General features: G+C 48.3%; 3 protein-coding genes across 4 annotated transcripts; 2 read left to right on the top strand and 1 right to left on the bottom strand.

The window, feature by feature from the left end:
- Window positions 1-2,304: 2,304 nt before the first annotated feature.
- On the top strand, window positions 2,305-7,987 carry Tmod4 (tropomodulin 4). Its single transcript, XM_035451102.1, has 9 exons — window positions 2,305-2,704; window positions 3,672-3,834; window positions 4,079-4,235; window positions 4,838-4,954; window positions 5,712-5,801; window positions 5,896-6,026; window positions 6,109-6,216; window positions 7,001-7,144; window positions 7,341-7,987. The coding sequence occupies exons 2-9, from the start codon at window positions 3,712-3,714 to the stop codon at window positions 7,491-7,493; spliced, it is 1,023 nt and encodes a 340-aa protein (XP_035306993.1). The 5' UTR covers window positions 2,305-2,704; window positions 3,672-3,711; the 3' UTR covers window positions 7,494-7,987.
- Window positions 7,988-8,492: 505 nt separating this feature from the next.
- Scnm1 (sodium channel modifier 1) lies at window positions 8,493-12,180 on the bottom strand. The gene is made up of 7 exons (XM_027393573.2): window positions 12,014-12,180; window positions 11,558-11,628; window positions 11,230-11,318; window positions 11,038-11,132; window positions 10,849-10,937; window positions 9,308-9,502; window positions 8,493-8,657 (listed from the first exon to the last, which is right to left on the bottom strand). Exons 1-7 carry the CDS (start codon window positions 12,062-12,064, stop codon window positions 8,558-8,560), a joined length of 690 nt encoding a protein of 229 aa, XP_027249374.1. The 5' UTR covers window positions 12,065-12,180; the 3' UTR covers window positions 8,493-8,557.
- Window positions 12,181-12,235: 55 nt separating this feature from the next.
- Window positions 12,236-18,346, top strand: Lysmd1 (LysM domain containing 1). 2 transcript variants are annotated; one of them, XM_027393572.2, is made up of 4 exons: window positions 12,236-12,414; window positions 12,999-13,161; window positions 16,528-16,889; window positions 17,256-18,346. In XM_027393572.2, the coding sequence occupies exons 1-4, from the start codon at window positions 12,302-12,304 to the stop codon at window positions 17,392-17,394; spliced, it is 777 nt and encodes a 258-aa protein (XP_027249373.1). In that variant the 5' UTR covers window positions 12,236-12,301; the 3' UTR covers window positions 17,395-18,346. The 2 variants fall into 2 exon arrangements, with proteins under 2 accessions (XP_027249373.1, XP_035306994.1); XM_035451103.1 differs by having other exon boundaries at window positions 12,238-12,414; window positions 12,966-13,161.

Here is an 18,346-nt window from a genome sequence, read left to right as displayed (position 1 = left end):
ATAGCCCAGGCTGGCCTCAGCTAAGATCTCCCTGCCTTTGCCTCCCAAATGCTAGAGGTAGTCTTGGCTGTCACACCTGTCCTTAGGCCTTTTTATTGTTTGATAGCACTTGATGATATGAGCTGTTGTTTGTTTTTGTCTATAGATGTTTTGTCTGCATGTATGTGAATACAGTATTCACATATGTACATATGATATACACAGAGGCCGGAACATGAGATTGAATCCCCTGGAATGAAGTTACAAACAGTTGTAGCTGCCATGTAGTTGCCAGGTGCTGGGGTCCTCTAGAAGAGCAGCCAGTGTTCTTAACTTTGCCACTTAGCCATTTCTCCAGCTCCTCCTCCTCTCTTCTTCCTCCTCTTCCTCTTCCTCCTCCTCCTCCTCCTCCTCCTCTTCCTCCTCTTTTTGTTGTTGTTTGTTTTTGTTTTTTGAGACAGAGTTCCTCTGAGTAGCCCTAGCTGTTTTGGAATTCCCTCTGTAGGCCAGGCTGGCCTCAAACTCACAGAGATCCACCTTCCTCTGCCTCCTAAGTGCTGGCATTAAGGCATGTGCCATCACCACCCACCCTTTTTTTTTTTTTTTTTTTTTTGAGACAGGGTGTCTTAGGGTTTCTATTGCTGTGAAATGACACCGTGACCATAGCACCTCTTTCAAATGAAAACATTTAGTTAGGGTGGCTTACTTAACAGTTCAGAGGTTCAGTCCATTATCATGGTGCGGTATGGCTACATACAGGCAGACATGGTGCTGGAGAAGAAGCTGAGAGTCCAACATCTTGCAGGCAACAGGAAGTGGTCTGATTATTACACTGAGCAAAGCTTGAGCATGTGTGAGACCTCAAAGCCTGTATCCACAGTGACACACTTCCTCCAAGGCCATACCTACTCCAATAAGGCCACACTTCCTAATAGTGCCACTCCCTTCGGAGGCCTTTTCTTTCAAACACAGCATTTCTCTGTGTAACAGCCCTGGCTGTCCTGGCTGTCCTGTTCTGTAGGCCAGCCTCAAACTGACAGACATCCACCTGCCTCCCAAGGGCTGGGATTAAAGGCATGCACCACTACTACCTGACTTTTTTTTTTTTTTTTTTTGAGTGATTTATTTATTTCATGTTTATGAGTGTTCTGTCTTTCTGGGCATCAGATCCCATTACAGATGGTTTGTGAGACACCACGTGCCCATGTACGTGCTGGGAATTGAACTCAGGACCTCAGGAAGAGCAGCCAATGCTCTTAACCACTGAGCTATCCAGCTTATTTTTCTTGGTTGTGGAGGGGGCGCAGGTTGAGACAGTGTTTCTCTGTAAAACAGTTCTTGCTGTCCTGGAACTTATGTTATAGACCAGTCTGGCCTCTAACTCACAGAGATCCGCCTGCCTCTGCCCATCGAGTGCTGGGATTAAAGGCTTGCACCACCACCGCCTGGCTCTTACTCTTTTTTTTTTTTTTTCCCATTTTTTTTAAGACAGGGTTTCTCTGTGGCTTTGGAGGCTGTCCTGGAACTAGCTCTTGTAGACCAGGCTGGTCTCGAACTCAGAGACCCACCTGCCTCTGCCTCCCAAGGGCTGGGATTAAAGGCGTGTGCCACCACCGCCCGGCTTCTTATTCTTATTTTTAGTTCTTGCTAAATTGTCCACGCTAATTTCAGACTCCTTGGATCAATCTTCAGCCTTAACCTTCCAAGTGCCAGGCCTAGAGGTGAAATCACTATTCCTGCTTTGTCCCAGCATATATTTATTATACAAAGTAATAATAAGCTTCATAAAGATGCTTTTATTCAAGCTGGCATATATTTTTTATTATACTTACCTGGGCTATCCATAAGTAATTCTAAAGTGTTTGTTCTTTAAAGTTAAATACCAAAACAAAATCCTTACATTGAGAGAGAGAGAGAGAGAGAGAGAGAGAGAGAGAGAGAGAGAGAGTGTGTGTGTGTGTGTGTGTGTACATGCGTGTGTCAGGGGTGGTGTGCATATGCAGAGGCCAACCAATATCTTCTGTAATTCCCACCCATTCCTTTGAGGCAGGGTCTCTTCCTGAACCAGGGGTCATTCTTCCTCGGTTATCAGAAGCCAGAAATTCAGAAGCCAGAAATTCCCCAGTGACCCTTCTGTCTCTGCCACCCACAGGAGCAAGTTACAGGCATGTGTGAGATGACAGGCTTGTTATGCTGGTGCTGGAATGTCAATTCCACTCTTCACAACCGCACAGCAAATAAATGCTTGAGCCATCTCTCTCTCTTCTAACCCCCTTTTAAAAAAAAGTTTGCTCTGCAGCCCATGTCGACTTCGATCTCACCGTGTGGTTCACGCTGTTCTCCATCTTGTAGCAGCCCTGCCTCAGCCTCCCCTGTTGCAGGAATACAGGGGTGAAGCACTATCCCTGGCTACACTGACTTAACGCCTTCCTTCCATTCAGTGCTTTGAATGGAACAGGTACCATGCAGTCATCTGATTCTATCCTGAAGGACTCTGCTTGTAGGAAAAGATGTGTCATGGCTGATACTGGCCACTAGAGGCTCTCAGGGCCGGGCAAGGTATGGGGTCTGTGTATATGTGATCTCCCACCACTCCCCACCTGGCCAGAGCTAAAATAATAAAATGCTGAGCTCACTGTTCCCCCACTCTCTCCCCCGGCACCAGACTCCTCCTGCTGACCGGACAGTGCCCCAGTAGAACAGACGGACCAACTGACAAGGGGAGGTGAGAGGTGGCAATTAGGACTGGAAGGTGGGAAAAGAGGGGTCTTAGGGAAGAGGCCCTGGGGGGAGATGGGAAGAGTGGCCCTAGGAGAAGTGAGCTGGTGTGTCTGCCTCTGTCACTCCGTGTGTGTTCTTGCCACTGCCCTGTCTTGACTCTGTACAGTTTATGTTGTCAATGTCTCTCCTTCTCGGGATCATCTTAACAAACTAAGCATGATGTGTTGTAAAGCTTGAGTGCATTTTCACACTGTAAAAGATTGTGCAAGTTAATCATCCCACGACCCCATTTAGAAGGCATTTTTGCCCAGTGTTTTAGTGTCACCTTTCTAGTGACAGATTATGGGAGCTGAGATCCTTCTGAGGCCATATTGCCCTTCCCCCAGTCTGGAAGTGCCCCAGCTTCTAAGCCTTACTTTCCCTTATGATTTAGAGTTTTAGCAAAAAAAAAAAAAAAAAAAAAAAAAAAAAAAAAAAGATCTTGGTCCTTTACAATCAAGGAGGAAACAAGGGTGGCATAAGAGGCCACTACTCCAAACCAGCCAATTTTCCTTGCTTATCCAGTTTCAAAAAAGGTCTGGGTAATGGGGAAGAGAGGCAGAAGAGAAGCTCCCTGCCACCCCCTTCCACCTTTCAATAGGAACTGGGCATGGAGCCAGCTGTGCTGGCAGGGCCTCCAGCAGCTGTGTTAAGGCAAGAGACACTGTCAGATAAAGCTGTAGGGGAGGGTGCTGCCAGGATTTCTTCATCACACAGTGGGCAGACAGATCCACTAGTCTGGAGCCTAGAATCCCCATCCAGAATGATTGGAAAGTGCAGGAACAGGGAGGGAAACAGTGAACAGTCTAATCTTTCCTCCCACGGTAGACTCTGGCCTCTAAGGTATCTGGTTCAGGGTTCTAACCATGGCTAGACTTCTTGTGTCTCCAGTGTCCGTGTCCAACAACTTTTCCCATATCCCCCACCCCCAGGCTGTGAGTGTCACAGAGTGGGGAGGGAGTAGGGGCCACCATGTCATCCTATCAGAAGGAACTGGAGAAATACAGAGACATAGATGAAGATGAAATCCTAAGGACCTTGAGCCCCGAGGAGCTAGAACAGCTGGACTGTGAGCTACAAGAAATGGACCCTGAGGTACCCCCCACCCAGGAACTGGGGCATCCCTACATATGTGGGAAGGAGTGGACGCTGGGTGGCTGAGACCAGGGCCTGAGGTAGGGTACCAACACAGGGGGCAGGGTATCCCTGCACATGTGGGAAAGATAGTGGGTACTGGGTGGCCAAGAACAGAGCTACCAACAGGACCTGGAATCACAAAAGGGCCAAGGAAAAGATGTCTCGAGAGTGCCTGATTTGTTCCCCAAAACTCATCCCTAAGAATATGCTCCTGCCAGCTGGACTGCGACAACGTGACCAGACAAAGAAGAGCCCAACGGGGCCACTAGACCGAGATGCCCTATTGCAGTACCTGGAGCAACAGGCACTAGAAGTCAAGGAGCGTGATGACTTGGTGCCCTTCACTGGCGAGAAGAAGGGTATGGGTGCCCTAACACCTATGCCCTTCACAAACCAAATGGCTGTCTCTTGCACCTACCCATTAGCTTCCCTCCCCACTTCAGGCAGCTTTCTGTCAGGGCTCAGGTCCCAGACAGCTGCATGCTAGTTCTCATCGATACTTTTTTTATTTTTAAATTTGTTTGTTTGTTTGTTTGTTTGAGACAGGATTTCTCTGTGTAACAGCCTTGGCTGTCCTGGAACTCACTCTGTAGACCAGGCTGACCTTGAACTCACAGAGATCCGCCTGCCTCTGCCTCCTGAGTGCTGGGATTAAAGGCATGCACCACCATCGCCCAGCTTCGATTTTTTAATTTTGAGGTAGGATCTCATTGTGTAGCCCAGGTTAGCCCTGAGCTATTGGTCCTACTAGTTCAGCTTGCCAAATGCTGAGGTTACAGACAACATGTCACCTCACCAGCCTGTACTCCAGTTTTTCTGAGAGAGGAGAGGACTGACAAGTCCTGTGCTTGTAGACAATTCAGGCTCCAGTCTGACCCCACACAGAGAAGGAAAGGAAGGTGGAGGCTGCCATCCTGGAATAAATTACCTTTACTCTAACTGCCCTCGTCTCTCTTATCAGGCAAACCCTATATTCAGCCCAAGAGAGAAATTCCAGCAGAGGAACAGATTACGCTGGAGCCCGAGCTGGAGGAGGCACTGTCCCACGCTACAGATGCGGAGATGTGTGACATTGCAGGTGGGCGGCTGTGGGACGCTGAGGAAGGTGGGAGGGTGGGGCTTGTGGCATCTTTATCTTGACATAGGACTAGAAGGCCTGAGCTAGGACATAGATGGCCGAGAAAGCCTAAGGCAGTGAGTTGTTTTGGGACAGGGTTTCTCTGTAACATCTATGGCTGGCCTTGAACTCACAAAGGTCCAGAGTGCAGGGATTAAAGGCACATACGGCCACCAAGGCAGTGGTTTTGTTTTCAAGACAAGGCCTTTCTATATTGCTTTTTAGTCTGTCCTGGAACTCGCTCTGTAGACCAGGCTGGCCTCGAACTCACAGAGATCCACCTGCCTCTGCCTCCTGAGTGCTGGGATTAAAGGTGTGTGCCACCAACACCCAGCTCCCAAGGTAGTGTTTCTTAGCTTTTCTTATTTTTTGCTTGTACACTGGTTCATTCTCTTTTTTTTTTAAACTTAATATGTTAATATCAAGAGCAACTTTACAGATATCGTGAAGGCAAATGAAAATGGAACTGTTCTGGCTAAAACCAGCCGAGGATCTTCTCTGCAGATGATCCTCATCCTCTAGTGGCTCCTCAAAGGCCTTCCCTGAGCCCTCTCATGTTTTAGAAACCACCATGGCAGGTTTATGGAAGAGACTCCCAGAGCTGAGGGAGGGTGAGAAACTCCACAAGAGTGGAAGAAAGGTCAGGCTGTAAAACTGCTTTAGGAGAGACAGGCATGAGGCCCCTTAACTCCTGTGTCCCTCTGTTTGTCTTCGCCAGCGATCCTGGGCATGTACACGCTGATGAGCAACAAGCAATACTACGATGCCATCTGCAGTGGAGAAATCTGCAACACTGAGGGCATCAGCAGTGAGTGTGCTGGGAAGCATGAGGCTTAGAAGGCCAGCGGGGAGATAGGATGGGGGATATGTTGGGATTCTCTCTCTGCTCTTATCCCTATCAGGTGTGGTACAGCCTGACAAATATAAGCCAGTACCAGATGAACCCCCAAATCCCACAAACATTGAGGAGATGCTAAAGAGAGTGCGGAACAATGACAAGGAGCTGGAGGAAGTAAACCTCAACAATATACAGGTATTTGACTCCCATTCCCAAATAGTAACAGGAATAACTGTTGAGGCATGAGTCTTTAGTCCATCATCCTGTGCCCCCTTAGGACATCCCGATACCTGTGCTAAGTGACTTATGTGAAGCGATGAAGACTAATACCTATGTCCGGAGTTTCAGTCTGGTGGCCACAAAGAGTGGTGACCCCATCGCCAATGTAAGGCTGGCTGGCATCCTTTTTTTTTTTTTTTTTTTTTTTTTTTTCAAGAAAGGGTTTCTCTGTGGCTTTGGAGACTGTCCTGGAACTAGCTCTATCTGGTCTCAAACTCACAGAGATCTGCCTGCCTCTGCCCGGCACTGGCTGACAGCTTTAGTCCTCTTCCCATACCCTGTCATGCATCCCTGGTGAGGGCTGTCTTTATGGGTCACACTAGGGGGTGCTATTCCCATCATGATTTCTATGGCAGCCCTCAGAGATCTGTACCCTTACTCCTCTGGCTCACAACTCTGAAGTCCCAAAGTTATCACCCCCTACCCCCACCCCAACAACCTTCTAACACCAGTAACCTTAATCTCTGTGCTTTTACCAACTCCCAAATCCTGACTCCTCCTGCCTCATAGGAATCTCAAAGGGCTGTTTCCCTCCTGTTCCCATTCTGCTCCTCAGTCACCTATGAAACTGTCCCCTAACCCTAACCCAAGTCCCTGCCTCCCAGGCGGTGGCGGGCATGTTGCGTGAGAACCGTACCCTAACCCAAGTCCCTGCCTCCCAGGCGGTGGCGGGCATGTTGCGTGAGAACCGTACCCTAACACAAGTCCCTGCCTCCCAGGCGGTGGCGGGCATGTTGCGTGAGAACCGTACCCTAACCCAAGTCCCTGCCTCCCAGGCGGTGGCGGGCATGTTGCGTGAGAACCGTACCCTAACCCAAGTCCCTGCCTCCCAGGCGGTGGCGGGCATGTTGCGTGAGAACCGTACCCTAACGCAAGTCCCTGCCTCCCAGGCGGTGGCGGGCATGTTGCGTGAGAACCGTAGTCTCCAGAGCTTGAACATTGAATCCAACTTCATCAGCAGCACAGGGCTCATGGCTGTGCTAAAGGCAGTTCGGGAAAATGCCACTCTCACTGAGCTCCGTGTAGACAACCAGGTCAGCATTCCTTCCCCAGGGCTTCATCAGCTAACAGCCACTGAATTCCTCCCTGGGCAGCTTATTGTCTTGGGGGGGGGGGTAGCACTCTCTTTACCTACTCCCCAGAAACAAGCCTCTTAACTTCCCAGAGGTCCATGGGCTGGGATGATGAACAACCATACATATCTGATAGCTTTTACCGCTCCATCCTCAGCGCCAGTGGCCTGGTGACGCAGTGGAGATGGAAATGGCCACTGTGCTAGAGCAGTGTCCCTCTATTGTCCGCTTTGGGTACCACTTTACACAACAAGGACCACGAGCTCGGGCAGCCCAGGCCATGACCCGGAACAATGAGCTGCGTAAGTAACTGTAGACCCCCTGTGTAGAGAAGGCAAATGCTGAGATTGGTAGATATTCCTGAAAACAGATTTAGTGATAAATATTTGGGTGGCTGGCAAACTCATGCAGAGATGAATGAGCAGGGAAGGAAATAGATACAAAGTCTTTCTTCGTCCTGTACACATCTATAGAGAAATGGGATGGAAGTTTGGCGTGACAGTACCTCCCAGAGACATGGTCCATTTATTTTCCAGTATGTATTCTTGATTTTGTTGTTAACATGGGACAGGCCCATCAGGTGGCATGAGGGAGCAATTTACAAATCCGAGCAAGGAAAGGGAAAGAGAAACATGCCCTGGGCAAAATAAGAGATGGAGCTGTGTTCACCATTCTTCCTTTACAGGCCGACAGCAAAAGAAGAGATAACATCACCTGTCCTTATACCAGCAAGAGATGAGAGGCCTGGACATATAACTCCTCATCTCTCCCATTTCCTGTAAATAAAATCCCTTTTGTTCACGCCGCCTGTCTCCTTCCTTGGGTTGGGGTGGGAATCTTGGCGCTACCACTCAAGGGGTACTGCCAGTTCATCAAGGGATTATTTATACTCTGGGGATCAGCAGGCAGGGAGGTTCAGGTTACTAGGAGGGGGGGTGGGCTCTGTCCCTTGTGTTCCCCATAAATCTGCCAAAGGCTTTAGCCTCTCCGCAGGGTACTTGGCCTCGGTCCTCTTTGCAGAGAGAGGTGGCCAGAGCCCCCATAGTGCCCATTGGCAGTCCCCATGTGATCTGAAGAGAAAGGACCTAGAGTGGAGGTGGGGAAGGAGTCAGAGTACACGAAGGGCAGAGACCTCTTTCTGACAGACTTATTAATAGGGCACCAGGCTGAACGCAGCTGACGCTTGGCAAGGCTTTTGGCAAGTGGGGGAGGGGTCAGAAGTATGGGGAGCCATGTACGTTGCAGGAAAGGAGTGGCCAAGTTGAGGATGAACAGATTTGAAAGCCTAAGATTGAACAAGGAACCTGACTGGAGGATTATTAGGCTCCCAGGACCCACTGTAGTTTATTTGTGGAACAAATGGGGAGACGGTTATTAGTCCAAGGGGAGGTCAGGGGGCTCTTCCTCATCGGAGTCAAATTCAACATTTTCATCTTTTATCCATCGACCTTGTCCATCTGGGATCCATCCAGAGCTGAAAACATCAGAGAAAAAACAACTGGTCAGGGAAGAGTTTTATTTATCTACTTTTTCTTTTCTTTTTTTTTTTTTTTTTTTCGAGACAGGGTTTCTCTATGGCTTTGGAGGCTGTCCTGGAACTAGCTCTTGTAGAACAGGCTGGTCTCAAACTCACAGAGATCCACCTGCCTCTGCCTCCGGAGTGCTGGGACTAAAGGTGTGCGCCGCCACCACCCCCCGGCCAGGGAAGAGTTTTATGAAAAAGGTTTGTGGTACTGGGTTCCATCCCCGGGAGCCACAGGGTATAAAGAAAGGACCAACCCCTATAAGTTGTCCTCTGACTTAACACAAGTATGCCCCTACATAAATAAGTAAATAAATGTAATTTAATTTTTTTTTTCTGGTTTTTCGACACAGGGTTTTCTCTGTGGCTTTGGAGCCTATCCTGGCACTCGCTCTGGAGACCAGGTTGGCCTCCAACTCACAGAGATCCGCCTGCCTCTGCCTCCTGAGTGCTGGGATTAAAGGCTTGCGCCACCAACGCCCGGCTGTAATTTTATTTTTTAAAAAGTTACTGGTGACAAGATAAAAGCAATTGGGTGGGTTTGAAAAACGTCAGGTTGGGAAAATGAAAGAAACCCAAGGAATGTGATTCGGCAGACTAACCTTCGGAGGGTAAGGTAATGGTTCAGGACTCGTCGTTTTGTGGGGCTTATGGGTGCAGAGGCCAGGAGATCTGATGACTCTTTGGCATGTGATCCTGCCTTAGTCTCAGGTTCCCTACTGATCTTTGCACTCTGGAGTCCAACCTCTGGGGCAGGCAAAGGAGAACTGGAGACAGAGGGAGCAGGAGCCTCTGGTCTGGGGAGAAAAGAAACCAAGCCTGTTAAATGCACAGAAGGAAAGTAGCAGCTTCCCCGTGCCTCCCAAGCCTGAAGAGCAGTGTTTCCTAAACTGAGTTCCTGAGTTTTTTGTTTTTTTTTTTTTTCTTTTCCTCGGTTTTTTGAGACAAGGTTTCTCTGTGGCTTTGGAGGCTGTTGGAACTAGCTCTTGTAGATCAGGCTGGTTTAGAACTCACAGAGATCTGCCTACCTCTGCCTCCCAGAGTGCTGGGACTAAAGGCGTGAGCCACCACTGCCTGGCTAGTTCCTGAGGTTTTTTTGTTTGCTTTTTTGGAGATAGAGTACATATGATGGACCTGGAATTTACTAGGTAGATGAGGCTGTCCTTAAATTTACAGAGATCCACTTGCCTCTGCCTCCTAAGTACTGGGATTAAAAGTGTATACCACCACACCCAGCTTGAGTTCCATAAGATCTTAAATATTTTACATATGAAAGATTTTGGAATTAGGAACTTGAGAAAAGCCAGCTTAATAGTTCTACGCTTTTGCCTCAAGATTTTCCATAACCAGGTATGGTGGTACACACTTTTAGTACCTGCAGCACTTAAGGGGCAGAGAAAGGCAGATCTCTGTAAGTTTGAGGCCACCCTGGTCTAAATAGCAGGGTTCCAGGACAGCCAGGGCTACAAAGGGAGATCCCCTCTCAATAACAAACAAAAAAGTGTACCACTATGCCCAGATTATGTTACTTTTTTTTTTTTTTCCTCTGTAGCCCCGGCTGGCCTGGAACTCAGAGACCCACTGGCCTTGCTTCTGGAGTGCCAGGATTAAAGGCGTGTGCCACCATCCAGCAATAATGTTACTATTTTTTTGTGTGTGTGTGCATTATTTTGTTTTTCAAGGCAGGGTTTTTGTTTGTTTGGTGTAGACTTGGCTGTCCTGGAACTCACTCTATAGATCAGAGATCTACTTGCCTTGTCTCCGGAGTGCTGGGATTAAAGTGTGAGCCACCAACACCCGGCTAAAATTTATTTTAAAATCACAAACTATCACCAGGCGATGGTGTCCCACGCCTTTAATTGCAGTACTCAGGAGGCAGAGGCAGGGGGATCTCTGTGAGTTCGAGGCCAGCCTGGTCACCAGAGCAAGTGCCAGGATAGGCTCCAAAGCTACAGAGAGAAACTCTTGTCTTGAAAAACCAAAACAAAAAACAAAAACAAAACAAACCACAAACTATCATTTTTCTTTAAACAACATCTCCACAAGATTAGTGTTTCTCAGAGTACAGTTTGGAGAGCAGTAACTTCAGAACCATCTATTTCCTTCTACCCTTTCCCACTTCCGGATTTCCCCCTCTACAGACCTGTGCTTCCTCCGGCAGCAACTGCTATAGTGAGGAGCTCTGTGCAGAGCACTCTGGGTGATTAATCGAGTCTGGGTTAGCAAAGGTGCCTGGTTATCAAGAGAAGAAGACACAGTTGGAGATGTTAGGCAAAAGTCCTGTTGCATGCAGTACAGCCCTGCCTGAACAACACCTGACCAGATCTCTCACCTCGGCTTTGCTTTCTGTCTTCAATTCATTTTGCTGTCTTGGTTTTTGCTCTGTTTTCTTGCCTGATTGCTTTTTGCCATAGAAGAGCTTCAAACCTGAAAAGGAAAGCAAGCACAACATCAAGTAGACTGACAAAATGTTCAGAGTGTATTCTCTATCATTCCTCCACTCCCCGCCTTCTCCTGTACTTACTGGATAGGTGCTTCTTGCCTGCACGGTGGGCAGTCAGCATGGCCAGCGTGTCCAGGACTGGTCGATGGGGGCAGATAGCGCAAGCAAAGCTAGGGAAAAGAGAAGTGAATGGCAAACCCGTATGTGTTGGAGAGCCGGTGGTTGGGGTGTTCCTACTTAGGGGCTATGCCTGTCAAAGCACTCCACCAACGCCCAGGTCTCCCGATCGCCACCTCTTCCAATCTTCACTTCCAACCAAAGGATCTATTACACTCCTGATCTCCTTAGAAACCAAAGTCTGTTGAGCCTCTGATAGCAAATCCCCAGGCTTGATCCACTCTGCTCTCACCGTCCATCCCGCAGCATTAGCGCCTCATCCTCTGGGATGTAACTGGCCAGCAAGTCTCCAACTCTTCGTTTCTGCAGAGAGCAGGACAGGAGAAACGAATATGAGGGATGGATGAAAAGAAATAACAGGGATAAAGAGTCAAATGGAGCAGACCATAGGGTAAGAAGGAGGAGGCATCACTCAGTTCTGGCCCCCGAAACCCCCTCCCACAGATGTCGCCAGAGCAACAAAACAATGCAAAGCGCGACTGAAGCTGGGCTCTCCCTCTCTCTAGTTCTTTGATTTTTCGAGACAGGGTTTCTTCGTGTAGCCTTGACTGTTCTAGAGCTGGCTGTGTGGACCAGGCTGGCCTCGAACCTCAAACGCAACACGGACACACCGGCTTTTGCCTCGCAAGTGCTGGGATTCAAAGCGTGCGCCACCACTGCTCGTGGGTAGACTCTCACTAGGGCTTACTTTGAGCACATTGAGCTGACTCCAGTCGTCACCTTCCCTCTTGAAAGACATCACGACTGTGAGTCTTAGAAATAATAAATTCTCCTACGCCTACTTTGCCTCTCCTTCGGGCCACCGTAGGAAGAGTAGGTTATCGCCTTCCCTGCTTCCGGTCTTTTTCTGATTAAGTCTTTACTTCCGGGGATGCGTTTCCACGCATGCACCGCGCGAGCCGGAAGACCCGCCTCCAGAGCCCTGAGGGTGCCTGCATTTCCTATGATGCCCTGAGAACGCTTTGCCTTTTGGGAAATGAAGTCTTTTAGTTATTTTCTTTTTTTTGTTGTTTTTAAAAGACCTCACCGCTCACCTGAGTACAGGCACTCACATCGCGAAGGACCCAGGTGTTTGGAGACCAAGAACCTGTACGTGGAGCCGGAGTTTCAGGGTGGGACCCTCCTGGCGTGGAGCGAGGCTTCGGGGATCTCAGTGGACCGTGTACTGCAAACTCTCTCAGTCCCCAGGCTCACCGTCCACAGCCACGATCTACCTGGGGTGGGCCTGATTTGGAGCAGAGAGGATGTGGGGGCTCCCGGCGGCCCGGCTGCGGGACGTGGGGACACACTGAGGGGAGAGTGTTGATGAGGGTGTCTAGGGTTCAAAGGTCAGAGATCAGGCTTGCAAGGAGTTGGGGAGAGGGCGTCGAAAGTCGAAGGGGTCGGCGACCGACCACTCAGGGAAGATATTTATGGGCAAGGGTCTTGAGGAAGGAGAAATGTAACCGGCCTGGCAGCCTTCTTAGGGTACGGACTGTGACCCCAAGCTCGGTAAGCAGCAGCAAGAGGAGCATTGATGTAGTCTCTCGAGAGCGGGGACACTAAAGAGAGAAGTGAGAAGGAATTCCTAGAATATCTATCCATTCCTGGGGTTCGGCCCTCACTGTTGGTCACTTAGCTTTCCTCAGTTGTGACCCTAGATCTTGGCATCTTGAGATGGCTTCTCCCTCTAGACAGCCCCCACTTGGGGGGTCAGGGCTGCTGCATGGGAGCCGTGCTCGTTCTTATGGAAGCCTGGTACAATCATCGTGCTCCCCGGTGAGGGAAAGACGCTTGGAGCATCAGTTGGAGCCTGGAGACACCCTGGCTGGACTAGCACTCAAATACGGGGTGACGGTGAGTCTTCCAAGGATTGTGGTGTGGTGACCATTCAGGAGAGATTTAGTGCCCAGGAGAAACTGGGTGGTCTGCTAAGCGGCCTTCCCTGATGTTATATTAATTATATTGTGGTCTCTGCTTTGTCTTATTTTGTTTACACCTCTCAGGGTAGCACTATCCACACTCACAGACCTGCCCTACTATCCCAGTGGGAGGAGCAGCTCCTTGGATTGGGTTGGATGCCGGGATAGGGTGGTGGTTGGGGTGTGGTTTATAGCCATTAACCTATTTGGATCTTGTGCCCCTATCACCGTGAGACTCACCGTGAGACTCACCGTGAGACTCACCGTGAGACTCACCGTGAGACTCACCGTGAGACTCACCGTGAGACGTAAGACGGATAACCAGTTTGATCAAGGTCAAATAACTTTGAGTGTCAGAGTAAGGTTTCAGATAGGTCTGTCTGACTCTAAGTCCCCTACTATTAGCCACGAACAAAAAAACTAAAAGTGAGTAAACATTTACACAAGTCAGAAAGAACTGTGTTAGTAGAGTTCCTAAAGTGCCTGTTTCTAGTTCTTTCCACTCTGTGCTTTCTTTCCGGCGAGGCACAAAACAAGTACCCTCTATATACATCAAACATTTCTGGTCACACCTAGGAGAAGTTTGATGGGCATAAAAATTAAAGTTGTAGCCTCCCCCTCTCTATCCTTTTTACCACATACAAACAAATGTTGAATTTAGACAAATTTCCCTGCTTGCTGTACTTAAAGCATTATAGTAACCCTTCCTGGAGATAAAGCATAAATGTGTATTGGTGTGCTCAAGTAATTTAAATTCTCATGAGAATAGAGAAGAAGAATGGCTATGTAGAAATATTCGCAAGGGGCGGGATATCAGGAGCTGTTAATTTTTGTTTGGAATTGAGAGTGGGTATTAGTTGATTTTTGTGTGTGGTGGGGAGGGTGGATTTTCTTTCTTTCTTTTTTTCTTTCTTTCTTTTTTTTTTTTTGTTATATTTTGTTTTTTTGAGACAGGATTTCTCTGTCTTTGGAGCCTGCCCTGGAACTCCTCTGTAGACCAGGCTGGCCTCGAACTCACAGAGATCCGCCTGCCTCTTGAGTGCTGGGATTAAAGGTGTGTGTCACCACTGACAGCAGGGTGGATTTTCTAGTCAGTATGTCACTGTGTAGCCTAAACTGGCCTGGAACTTAAAGTGCTCTTTTATCTTGAGTGCTGAGATGAGGAGTGTGAACAAGGCACTCGGGGGCGTGGGTTTTAGGAGTACTGTCATATGGGCCTTGAAGACTTGGGAACTTTTCCCTCTGTGTTCCCTTCTGCAGTCTGTGAGCCCAGATGTTTGTCTCCTTGTCTTCCTGCAGTCTACAGGCTCTTTAAGAGAAGAAAGTTTCCTTTCAACTTTATGTCTCTAAGTTCTGGCATAGTCTCAATGACATGGAAGTTTAAAAGTTTTCTGAAAGCTGCTGGTGTAGTGTTGCAGGCAGAGGCAGGTGGATCTCTGTGGGTTTGAGGCCAGCCTGGTCTATAGAGTGAGTTTCAGAACAGGCTGTTACATAGAGAAACCCTGTCTGGAATCAGGAAAAAAAAAAATGTCTGAAAGCCAGGCTTGGTGGCTCAGACCTATAATCTCAGCCGTTAGGATGCCTAGGCAAAGGGATTCCAGACCAAGGGTGAGTTGAAGTGGTAGAATGCAGAAGAGAGAAAGCTAGACACTTTCTGCTGGGGCTAGTGAGGAGCCATAGGAAGTTGCTAGCCAGCTAGAGGGTTAGTCAGATTCATTCTTCTAGATGTCAAGAGAAAGATATGTGGACATGAAAGAGGAAGAGCAGTTAGACTGAACAATCAACCCTGATGAGAAATATTAAGTGTGAGCCAGGCGTTGGTGGCGCACGCCTTTAATTCCAGCACTCGGGAAGCAAAGGCAGGCGGATCTCTGTGAGTTCGAGGCCAGCCTGGTCTCCAGAGCGAGTGCCAGGATAGGCTCCAAAGCTGCACAGAGAAACTCTGTCTCGAAAAACAAACAAACAAAAACAAACAAACAAAAAAAAAACAAAGAAAGAAAGAAATATGACATGTGGTGTTAGTGGGCAAGCATATGAGAACATGTGAGAATTTATCTATTAATTGTTGGAGGTCTGCTAGGGACCTAATCTAGGACTTTGCACATGCTAGGCAAGCACTGTACCATTGTGCTACAACTATAGTCCAATTCAGATTTATTTATTTTATTATTAGCTAGGGTCTCACTATGTGGCTTGCTTGGCTTCATACTCAGAGATCTACCTGCCTCTGGTTTTCAAGTGCTGAAATTAAAAATGTGCATGCCTTTGAGCCCAGTACTCGGGTGGTTGAGGCAGGAGGATCTCTGAGTTCAAAGCCAGCCTGGTCTATACAGCAAGTTCTAGAACATCCAGAGCTACACAGAGAAACCCTGTCTCAAAAAACCAGAGGAGAAAAATGTGTACTACCATCCCTGGCTCACCTTCATTATTTTCTTTTAAGTTTATTTTTAGTATTTTACTTTCATTTATGTCTGTGTGCCATGGGGGTGCCTGGTGCCCACAGAAGTTGGAAAGGGCATTGGGTCACCAGGAACTAGAGTTACAGATGGTTGTGAACCATTGTGTGGGTGCTGGGAATTGCAAGAGCAGCAAGTGCTCTTAACCACTAAACCAAGTGTCCAGCCCCTCAGCTTTAATTATTAGGACTTTAAATACTAGGATTGTATGCTGATGCCACTACTCCTGTTTTGGTAGCTTTTAAATGAACGAAAGGGTGTAGGTTGTTTTTCTTTTTATTTTCTCCCTCAATAATTTTTTTTTTAAATGTGAAGGTGACCCAAGACTAGAAAATATGAAAACTATAAAACAAGATTAACATCAGCCCTTTATCGTTTAGCTAGTCTGTTATGGAGCCAAATAAAATTGTACAAATACTTACAAAGGCCCGGTAGTGGTGGCACACGCCTTTAATCCCAGCACTCAGGAGGCAGAGGCAGGTGGATCTCTGTGAGTTCGAGGCCAGCCTGGTCTACAGAGTAAGTTCCAGGACAGCCTCCAAAACAATACAGAGAAACCCTGTCTTGAAAAAAAAAACAAAAAAAGTTTGAGTTGGTGGCCTACGAAGACAGCTCAGTTGGTAAACCAGCGTAAAACATGGTGCAGCAGCGTCTGGGCTCCACTCAAATGCACATGTCCCCACCACACACACCAATAATACAAGTCTAAGAGCTTAAGCAAGGCTTGTTTTGAAATTAGCCTGGCCTACACAGTAAAGAAGATAAAAAGCTTGAGATGCTGTAAAAGATTGGTGGATTTTACTGTCAGTCATTAATTTTGGGTGTTTTTTTTTTTTTTTTTAAAGATGGAACAGATTAAGCGTACAAACCGCCTTTATACTAACGACTCCATCTTCCTGAAGAAAACTCTCTACATCCCCATCCTGACAGAGCCCAGAGACCTATTTAATGGTTTGGATTCTGAGGAGGAAAATGATGGAGAGGGAGAGGTACGACCAAGTAAGGATGGTGCTGGTTCGCATTCATCGAAGAGGAGGAGTCAAGAGTCAGGTTCAGGCCAGGCCGATGGCGAAGCCCTCACACCTCACCAGGGAACCCCCACATCCACCCATGACCTTTCTGCCTCTGATTTCCTTAAGAAACTCGACTCACAGATCAGTCTGTCCAAGAAGGCTGCTGCCCAGAAGCTGAGGAAAGGGGAAAGTGGGTGAGTCTCCCGCTGTCCCTGTCAGTCCTTACACAGACCCCTTCCTTTTATCGAATCACAAACCAAGGTGCACGAAGAAGTCAGAGGCTACCTTTCTCCCCGTATTTCCCAAGACCATGAGCAGAGCAGGTGGCACCTGGAACGGCGGAGGCAGTGGGAAAATATGGTTCGGTGGATTCTGTGCTCTCATGGTTCTCGCTAACGTACGAACCGCACAGCAGTGTTAGGACAGACAGTTTCCCAGGAGACATTGAGACTCCATCCACCTCATGAAACAAAAGAAGGCAACTCCCCTGCACCTTTTCACGTGGTCCATTCTCAGGTGCTTGCCTCACTGTGGCTCTTTCCTCCTTTGCTTGCCTGCAGGTTACCTGAGGAGGGTGCGGGTCTCCACCTCAGCTCCCCTAGGATGCAGCAGCGAGCAGTCCTCGGGCCTGTGCCACTGACCCGCACCTCTCGAACCCAGAGTTTGCGGGATCAGGAAGATGAAATCTTCAAACTCTGATGTTCCCAGAACTGATAAGAGAAGCAGGGTGTTGAAGGAACAGCTGAGAGAGAGGAGTCTGAGGTGTCGCTCGAGCAGAGCTTCCAAGCCTCCCTCACTCCTCTCTGGCCATCTTGCCCAGCGTTTTGGTCAAGACTTCCTCAGCTAGGGACACTTTCTGGCAAGAGTAGGGGATGGGAGCAGAGCTCTTCCCAATCCTGAATCTAGAGTTGTCCTTTAGATTCAAAGCCTCCTTCACACCCTTGCTGTCCCTTTCACCATTTCCTGGGTTAGAGCGGACAGCAGAGACCCCTTCCCCCACCTCTAATGATGTTACCTAATTTATTTGGTGCTATATTGAAATAATATTTATTTGCTAGATCTAACTCCTTCCTCCTCTTAACTGAAAAGTGTGATTTCTGTATCACTGAAGAGATGGAAACCCAGGGCAGCAAGTGGGGCTGGCAGGCTGCCTGTCTTTCCCATCTCCCTAGCCCAGCACGTTTCTGAGGCCAGGAAAGTCAGTGAAACTCACGCAGTCTTTTCCCTTGCTCTCAAGGTAAAGGATAGGGGCTCAGTCATAACTGAGCAATTCCCTGTAACTTTTTACAACTCTTGGCTCTGAGAAGAAGCAGTGGGGTAGGGTACTGACTGAGCCCTCCACCCCTCTGCTTGGCCTGTGGTGGGGCAAAGGGGTGGAAGAGGATGCCTTGGGGATCAGAGAAGGCAGCTGTAGAACATGCCCCCAGCCTGCCTCTGCCTTGTTCCTCACCGTGTATTTATCTGTAATCTGTAGCCATACAGTGTGTCTTTTGTTCCTTAAGCTGAAGAAAGCACGGCAGCCCAGTGCTACTGGGAGTCTCCTGACTTGTTCGGGAGTGGGGAATGGCTACATGAGTGTTGTTTCTAGACCTCTCTTGTACATCGTCAAGTCTGAGTACGGAGCTAGAGATTAAACAGTGAGCCCTGTGCA

This window comes from Cricetulus griseus, assembly GCF_003668045.3.
Source record: "Cricetulus griseus strain 17A/GY chromosome 1 unlocalized genomic scaffold, alternate assembly CriGri-PICRH-1.0 chr1_0, whole genome shotgun sequence".
Classification (NCBI taxonomy): Eukaryota; Metazoa; Chordata; class Mammalia; order Rodentia; family Cricetidae; genus Cricetulus; species Cricetulus griseus.
Note: the sequence above shows the minus strand (reverse complement) of the source record. Positions and strands in the feature narration are given on the sequence as shown.